The following is a 9,374-nucleotide window of genomic DNA, read 5'->3' as shown; positions in this document are numbered from 1 at the left end:
TATTTACAATGACAACTGTAGAAATATACACGAGTATTAGTGGCAGCATTGTCCTGTACCTACATTTAGCATATATTTAAATCCTTTAAAAGTACTCTGTTGAGTGTTCTGTGTACAGACGGTGTTGCTTACTAAGACGCATGTATCATTGATGCCTTACAAACACGATAAATGAATGTTTTGTTTTTATAAAACATTTGCTGTGCCATTCTAAGAAGATTTATATTTACAATTTAGATCTCAGTTTCTTTGTCTTTGGCGGCACCTATGGTGATAAGCAATAATGCAGGTGTGTTTTTGGATCCCTCTTTGCAGAGAACCAAACAGTGAACTTGCAATTCCCGTACATGTTTCCGCAGACACCCTGTTTTGTTCTGCAAATTCAATGGGTTTAAATCCGTTGTGTTACGTCATGATAGATTTTATTTAAATGGAAATATTCAAGATTATTACTTTAAGTTCCTGCATTGTTAACATCCCTGTTTGCTAGCTTGCAGTCTTCTCCTCCTGGTTTCGCTGGCACTTAATGTGTTTGTGACCCAATTGTCAATCGGTCTGTTCTAGCCAGTGATGTCAAGATGGGTATTTTCTTCAAGTAAAATCAAAAGCAGTTGCCCAGTTTAATATCAGATATATTTAGGCAAGTTTATTTATATAGCACTTTTCAACACAAGGCAATTCAAAGTGCTTTACAGATATTTGCTCCTAAATCCACATTTTTTTGCATTCAAAACAGTGAAATACACAAACAGTCAACAGAGATTTGTTGACTTTGTTTCTCTTTACACATAGGTTCAGTATTGTACTTTCATGGGACTAACAACACAGATTAAAACTAAGAATGGTCTAAATTGAAGCAGCAGTGGATGGAATATTCTGAACCTAAGTCCCAGTATGAGTACAATATAAACCATAATATCCTACATTTCTCATGGTGTAACTTAAGAGCAACCCTGCTAAAAGTGTATACTGTACCCCGGTCTATGACGCAGGTTCTCTGTTATAGATTCCCAGGCTATGTCTTTTCCTAAAATAGATGGGAGTGCCCGCTTTACTGTACATGGTGACATCACTTTAGTCAGTCTTGGGTGCAGGGGTCAAAATCAGACCACTCAGATTCCAGTGTCTCTCTCGTGACTTTCAGATCATTTCTCGTCACAGTCCCACTCTCACAGCACAACACTTTTAACACCTTCTAAAGCTGCATGTAAAAAATGGGAGGGTCCAGGGTGATGCCACTGCAGGGGTCCTTCGCGTACTCTTGAAAAGACAGCGGCAGCATCAGTGCAGTCTGCTCCTCCGCTCCCTGTGAGGCTTTAGTCCGGCACTCCTCCTCTCCCTCCTTCAGGCCCACAGGCAGAGGGTTACTGTAGATGTAGTAGATCCTGGAGTTGTCCTTTGCTGCCTCTTGTTTCCTGAAGAAGGCGAGAGGGTTGATGAAGCTGGTGGACCTTGTTACTGCTCTGACCGCGACGGGGTCCGCCGGCTCGCCTCGGGTCACTGCGCTCTCATACACGTGGGCTCTCTTTGACTGCCTGGTGGAGCAGATGGGACTAATTGCACTAATGACTTTAAAGGAGACATATTGAGCTCATTTTCAAGTTCATCTTTGGCTGTCTATTAGAATACGTTTAGATGCTTAAATGATCAAAAAAATACTTAATTGTTCTCATACTGTCTGTATAACTATAACTGTATTCACATTCGGCTCCCCAAAACACAGTCTGCCCTGATTGGTTAGTTTGCTGATCTTACGCATCTGTGCTCTTATACTTGCTTTTCTGAGTGCATAAGTGGGTTCACACTCAGAAGTCAAATGCATTGCTCTGAGTACCCAGATGGTCCAAAACTGTGGAACCGTGGTTACTTCTCACACTCGGCTATCGTCTTGGCTACTTAACGGAATTATCAGCTGTGTGTGCTCTTGCTCCTGTGAACACAACCCTACACAAATATAAGCTGTGAATGTTTTTTTGATTGGGTCAAAAGAGCAGTCTGTATTGCAGAGGTGGGCCAAATACTCAAATCTTGTACTTTAGTAAAAGTAGAAGTACCAGAGTGTAGAAATACTCTGTTAAAAGTAAAATGCCTGCAATCAAATGGTTACTTAACTAAAAGTACAAAAGTATAAGCATCAGAATATACTGAAAGTACTTATTATGCAGATTGGTCCATTTCAGAAAAATAAATATTATATGTTTTGATTATAGTTATTGATGCATTAATGAGTTTATCAAAGCTGGTTTTAATGACTTTGTTTACTGTAAGGTAGCATGTGCATTTTTCTCCAGGTGTAACTAAAGTCTCTTGTTGATTCGTCAAATCATTCGTCCAAATCTGTAAAGCAACTAAAGGTACAACATAAATATAGTGGAGTAAAAGTACATGATCAACCTTTGAATTGTAGTGAAGTAGAAGTATATAGCAACAACATTTAAATACTAGTAAGTATAGTTCAAGTATCTAAACATTGTACTTAAGTACAGTGCTTGAGTAAATGTACTTGGTTACTTCCCACCTCTGCTGTAATGGTACCTTGATACCCGGAAAGTAAAGCTGCTAGCTGGCTAACAGCAGAATTCGTCTTTTCAACAGAGTGCACAGCAGCTGTTAGCAACTTGAGACAACTCTACCCAGACACACTATCCAAGTCAGTAAAGGACATACGGTCTCAGTGTATGACCTGAGACAGCATAACTAAAACCATCATGATTTAAATGTCTGATTTCCTCCCAACACTTCCGGTTCCAAATAAAGGTGACATGTTAAAGTATCAAGACTCATCTGATATCTGATCCTCACCTGGTGCGGTTGTAGCAGACGGTGATGCAGTACAGGCCGGTGAGAGTGAGGATACACAAGGCCAGGGCGATGATGACAATGTTAAACACTTTGAACTCTGGGTAGAAGGAAGGAAACACACACGTTACTTAGAAGAAGCACTTTACCACCTCAGAAAGTCCATTGTGACTACAGAATAAAACTGAACTGATATAAAGAGAACAACACACCAGACAGAGCTGAGTCCATCTCCTGGTCATGCAGTCCCAGAGCTGCCGTGGTGTTCACATGGAGGCTGTCTGCCATCATTTCTCCGTCCTGGTGGGCTCCACTCATGTTGCTGCCTTTGGCATCCAAAACATGGACTAAAGGCTGAGCTTCAAGCCTCTTCCCACTGGTTTCAATAGAAACCTGGGCCATGTGACTCCAACAGCTCCTCTCAGTCTCTGTGGAGACTCCCCCTCTTTTGTCACCCCATCAGTTCAACTTGGACACCCCATCTTCTCCCTCCCCTCAGCTCCCCTTGTTTACTGCTCATTATTCTGCTCAGCATTTTGGGGGGACACTGAGGGGAGAGGGACGTTGGGCCTTTTATACTGTTTGTAATAAACTTTGAGTGGTGACCTCAAAACTAGAGAAACCACCACTGAAAATGTGAAAGAAAAAAACAAATAGGAACTGAATTACAGTTTTCTCTGAAAATGGTGCTCTTTTGAGTTTTCAGCTTGTTTTACCCCCTGAATCATCAGATAAATTAAACAACAGAGAACATCTGTACTCATGTCAAACATTGGTGTGAATTATGCCGTCTTACTTATACTTAAATAACGTCTGCATTGCATTATATTTATTGTATTATTAGCATTATTAAACATTATATATTGTATCTATCTGACAGAGACATAATGTCAGAAAATGTCTGACATTATGTCAATCAATATTTGACAACCAAGTTCCAAAAGTTCAATTTTAGATTTAGAAATTGTTTCTTTAGTGTGATCTGCAGATTTCAAAAAGTGTCATTTTACACTGACAGAAAAGTGTTTGAGTAGCTGGAGATGACATTTGCAATTCATGAATTGCACATTTTCTCTCGACTATCACCTTCAGCTTAATATAAAACCCCAAAAGAACCCAATACATCATTGAAAAGCTTACTGCAAATCCTTTTCCTGCAGTATAACAACTTGACACTAGTTTTCAACGAGACATTTAACTGAATCTCCACGGATCAGACACAGAATGCTTGTGTACCATACCTCGTCACCTGCCTATCTGTGCGTCGCTGCTTGTTTGGTGTTTTGGGGTGAGCAGTACGGGAGATCAGGCTGTCCATGGGCTGATGCGAGAGCCAAAGCCAGCAAAAAGGCAACAAAGCCAGCATTCTTCTCCTTCCTTATGCCTCACTTCACCCTGCAGCACCATGGGAGAAATTATGCAATTAGTTGACAATCTAATTAAAGCAGCGTTTTGTTTTCCCTCTTTGACAAGACAGGCTGCTCTTTAGAGTGAACTTGGAGAGAACTTTTCCTCTGTGCGAGTGACCCTTTTGTCAACCTGCTTGGTTGAGTTGCTACATAGGGTGAAACATGTTAAAAGCTAAAGATAGGAGAACGTTTTTGTTGTAGCTGAATTTGGTTTGGTATGAAACATGCTGATGTTGATCAGCTCTCATTCATGCAGGTAAGCTATGATGCCCATTATTGGAACAACTAGATAGCATCACTCTCCACTTTTCAGATGGTATTAGTATCAGAATACCATATCTACAGTATGTAGAGGCCTTTGTTTGTTTTTTTAACGACAAAATGCAGCTGCAAATCAGATAACTTTTCTTATTTGTGTCTCTTTCCTGTTTACCAACCGTCCACTAGGTGTCACACCTTGCCTGCATGTTCAGTCTGGACTCAACATACCTCAGTAAAGGACAGCTCTGTGGTATTCATCAGCCCAGAAGCTTTATTTTTAGTGACAGGAGTAGTCTCTTTATTCCAAGAAAAGAAAAGAAAAACAAAGACAGGGAGAGATTGACTGATTGGGAAATAAGCTGTGACACAAAGGCTGAAATCTATGTTTATTAGCCTCCCAAAAGTCTTTAATTCCTGTTTAATGTTGACATTCATCCTGGCTGTTTTGATTTACAGGGCATGTGGGTGGCATTCAGTTGGTATGGTTTATTTGAGCAGACTAGTAAGCATAAACCAACTCTGTCTGTGGCAGCTGTCATGGGAATAAGGTCGGGAGAAATCCAACTCACCGTTTCTCGGTTTCACTCAAAAACTCAAATATTAACACTAAGGAGGAAATTGCTAAATGTATCATGATGGATAATCAGTTGTTGGAGCAATAACATTTACTCCTTTTGTAGTTTTTTATTTTATTTTGAATGTGTTTACTTTCCAAGAGTTATTTCAATCGTTACTGTATATCATAGGGTAAATGACATTTAGTTACTAATTATAACAAAGAAATCCATTTAAATGTATGTGTTTTGACATTTTTTATCTCAAAGTTGAGAGAAAATAAGGTATTATTCGTCTCATAAATCACTATAATCCTGAGATCAAACTGCTGGTGCGTGGTTCATCTGTCCAAAGTTGAAGTTCCCTTATTTTCCAAAACATGTTCTATTCTTGCATATTGCATGAGAACGATTTAACCTACAACTTTGAGCTCATGAAACAATAAAAAAAAAAACCGTATTAAAAAGAGTCTGGAGAAAAAGGGATCCTAAAAATAAGATAATTTAAAATGTCAGCAATACAAATACAATAAGAGGAATTAAAGATAAAGAAATAGATAGAGAAACAATCTGACAAGTAATCATACAAAATGGGCTCTTGAACCCTAAAACAGAATTATTACGAGGTTGAATATTCCAATCAAATAAACAGTTCAGAAACGCTGGCAGCTAACTCAACTTACCTTCTGTGAGAATAGTTTCAAAACCGTTTAGGAAATACATTCCTGAAGATTCATTTCATTTAAGTAGGACATGGCATATTATGTTAGTATGCAACTGGCACAGGGTGCCTTCATCAATTGAGTAGTGAGGAAGGAGGTGCTGTTTATTTAACATAAGCCTTCTTGATGTGCTGCCCGAAGTGTATCTGTAAAGATGGCAGCTTCAGGAAATATTGAATAAAACATTTAATGTCAGTGTTAATGCATGCTCTTACTTTCACAGCTTATTCACAACCAGCACCTCACTCATCAGCAGCAGACTGTTAATAATACCTCGTAGCATTTATTAAGCCTCTCCCTTATCAGGCAACATTTAGCTTTTAGGTATTTTGTATCCACTGCATCTTACAGTGACTATGCAGGTGAGATTTCATGTGTTGCTCAATGACGCCTGGTTATCAGACACTCTGGCGTTGACCCAGCAACCTCAATATAATTCATTATTTCTTTCACTTATTTCATTGTGCATGTACCTTCTTTCTCATGCTTTTGTTATCTTCTGTTTGCTTAAACATTTTAGTTATTTTGAAAAAAAGGCATCAGATGCTCTTACAAAAATGAATTGAATTACCCCAAATCAAATCAAATGTAATGGTAACATACAGTAAGCCTTTTGTTGAACATATAACTGCATTTACAGAGTGGATCCACTCAGGGGCTTACAAATAAAATCCCTGATAACTTTTTTTTGGTCATAAATGCGGTCAACTCATCAATCATCTCTCCTATAATCTCCCCCAAACCTTCCCAACTCTCTCTGACTGGCCAGTGAATTCCTGACTATCCCTCATCGCCCTGCCTCCCCCCTCCTCACCCTCTGCACCTCTGCCTCCCCCATCTCTGTGTTTATACAGAGGCTGGTGGGGAATTAGCCTTCTGGCGGGATCCATTTGTTCTGACGTGGTTCAGCGGGAAGGTCCCGCCTTGATTTATTACACTTGTCAGTAAAACTTCTGGAGGTACGTTTTAATACACAAAGGCTGTGCACCGTATGCTGTCTGAGTGTGTGCCTCTCGGTTTGATTCGGATCATACCGCAGATTCTGAGAGACTTCTGTTCATGGTGAAAGACGGAAAATGAGTCTGCAATTATTATTCTAATAATCACTTCATTAATAACTTGAGGTATTTTTCTGGCAAAAAGATGCCAAACCTTTATTAGTTTCAGCGTCTCAGCTGTAAGGGTTTTATGCTTTTGTATTTTTAAGAAATCGTCTCTATTTCAGAAATGTTTTAAAGACAAATCGATTCATCTATTTCATGAAAAAAGACCTTTGAAAGATGGATGTCAACAATAATGAAAATAATTGTATGGTGCAACCTTCAAAAAAGGAGAAATACAATGCCTGACTACAATCATTCACTGCACACATGACTTTTCATTTGATCTCACATGTGACCTTTTTTAAACAGATGATTTAATATAAGATATATGCTGTGAATAATTCAATTTACAATATCTCACCAGGCTAATCCAGTGACCATGAGTACTGTTTTGAAAACATAATTTAACCTATTATTACATTTTGTTGCTCAAGTTTACTAGTGTCTAGTTCTATGAAAAGAGGCTGAATCTCAGACAAAAGACAAATGTTGGAAAGATCTGTTCTCTTGGCATAAAATTAAATACTATTTAGGAAGTGGGGAGAGTAGGGACTGTGCTCTGTTGGATATAGCGTGGCAGAGACAGGAGGTGCAGAGGAGCGTTGAAAAGTCATTCTATATATGTGATTTTATGATTCCTGCTGTCATCGCTGTTCAGTCAAATAGCAGTTGAACACAGGATGTCATGGCCCTCAGCCGGCTGTGAAACTTTACAGAGTTGTATCACATAGAGGCTCGTACATGGTGCATGACACATTAAAACCTGCTAATGCGTTGCTTCCTTGACCCCGTCTGACCCCGGCCCCCATACTGTACCACACAGGAAATGAGCTCTGAGCTGAATATGATTCTGTTTATTTACTAACTGTGTCAAACAAACACAATAATGGACAGGGAGACATGGAAAACTGAGGCGTATCCAGATGAATAGAAGAAACACATAACTGTGTGTGTGTGTGTGTGTGTGTGTGTGTGTGTGTGTGTGTGTGTGTGTGTGTGTGTGTGTGTGTGTGTGCGTGCGTGCGTGCGTGCGTGCGTGCGTGCGTGCGTGCGTGCGTGCGTGCGTGCGTGCGTGCGTGCGTGCGTGCGTGCGTGCGTGCGTGCGTGCGTGTGTGTGTGTGTGTGTGTGTGTGTGTGTGTGTGTGTGTGTGTGTGTGTGTGTGTGTGTGTGTGTGTGTGTGTGTACTGTAACAAATAACATTAATATAGTCTGTGTAAGCTTTACATTCTCCCTGAAGATTCACTGCAGAGATATTAGTTCTCCAGTATTTACTTTCAATTTTATAAAAACAAGCTTTTATAATAAACAGTATAGCTCATATCTAATCTCCTAATGTCTAACAATATCGTTTAATGGGCTATAAAAAAATCTCCATTTGGATCCAGGGACTCACTGCTCCTGCGCCTGTTTGGCTAAACTGCACACCCCCAGGCTGGGCTTGTGCCAGTGTTATAGGGAAATGAACAAAGACCTATTCCAGATGTAATAGTATTTTTCTATCCTTTATTCTTTTGTCCAGCAGGTTCCATCTGTCTTTCAATGGCCTTTGAATTGCATTAATGAGTATTTATTCTATAGAAGCACACACACAAATGTTTTCTATTATTTTGGATAATTATATCTCTGCTTCAAGTTGCGTTAGGCTCCACACTCAATGCAAGGATAAGGGTAACTCTACATCCTAAAATAATAAAGTGACTTCTATTTATTCCACTCTCTCTCACCCACATATCTAACAAGCTTTGATAAACAAACTGTAGGCTAACACACATCAGTAGAAGATAGCAACTAGCTGGAGGAGAAAGTAAACATCATGATCTAAGCTAGCTTTTAAATGAACTCCTAAGACAAAATAACATATTTTTGCTGTCCGTTTCAAAGAAGATCCAACATACATTTCAAGTTCAGTGCAAGGATAGGACTGGGTTGTGTTAGCGGCTAAAGACAAGTAGTAGAGGAGAGGTAGCTTACTACTGTGTAGGACTAGGACGTAGCCTTTAGCTAAACCCAGCCTTTGATTTAAGCTAGGCTACATGTACTGGATATGCATGAAATGTATCTTCTCATTCGAAAAACCTGCATGCATATTTCCGTTTAGTTTCTGGATTTCTTGCCAGGAGCCATTTAAAAAAAAAAAGATATATAATCCCATGGGAATCTTATTAAACTACTATTCTTCACTTCACAACTCAAATCTTGAATGATCACCCAAACAAACTGTTATAACTCAACTTTACTGAGCAGGATGGTTCACCCCCCACTAGTGCTTAGTTTCAGCCCTTCTCCGTGCTCTGTTGGCTGCCAAGAGCCTGCAGTATGAAGTTATCCAGGCCTAATGTACACTTTATGTCTATGTCTTTATTAGGATCCCCATTAGCACTAGCATGAGCATTGGCTATTCTTCCTGGGGTCCTCACACACTCAAAACATACATAAACATACAACAAAATTAAAACAAAACAAAACAGCTCATAATTTCATGCTATTTACAGTGAAATGAAGTGAAACTAAAATGGTCATCCAAT

At 39.4% G+C, this 9,374-nt stretch overlaps 1 protein-coding gene across 3 annotated transcripts; it reads right to left on the bottom strand.

The window, feature by feature from the left end:
- Positions 1 to 17: 17 nt before the first annotated feature.
- Positions 18 to 3,167, bottom strand: LOC117452419 (uncharacterized). Of its 3 annotated transcripts, none has more exons than XM_071201957.1 (3): positions 3,012 to 3,167; positions 2,803 to 2,899; positions 18 to 1,553 (listed from the first exon to the last, which is right to left on the bottom strand). In XM_071201957.1, the coding sequence occupies exons 1-3, from the start codon at positions 3,115 to 3,117 to the stop codon at positions 1,196 to 1,198; spliced, it is 561 nt and encodes a 186-aa protein (XP_071058058.1). In that variant the 5' UTR covers positions 3,118 to 3,167; the 3' UTR covers positions 18 to 1,195. The 3 variants fall into 3 exon arrangements, with proteins under 3 accessions (XP_071058058.1, XP_033946933.2, XP_071058071.1); XM_034091042.2 differs by having other exon boundaries at positions 18 to 1,535; XM_071201970.1 differs by having other exon boundaries at positions 18 to 1,415.
- Between the last annotated feature and the right edge of the window lie 6,207 nt (positions 3,168 to 9,374).

This window comes from Pseudochaenichthys georgianus, chromosome 1 (genome assembly GCF_902827115.2).
Source record: "Pseudochaenichthys georgianus chromosome 1, fPseGeo1.2, whole genome shotgun sequence".
NCBI classification, from domain to species: domain Eukaryota; kingdom Metazoa; phylum Chordata; class Actinopteri; order Perciformes; family Channichthyidae; genus Pseudochaenichthys; species Pseudochaenichthys georgianus.
The sequence above is the reverse complement of the archived record's forward strand: the minus strand, read 5'-3'. Positions and strand labels throughout refer to the sequence as shown.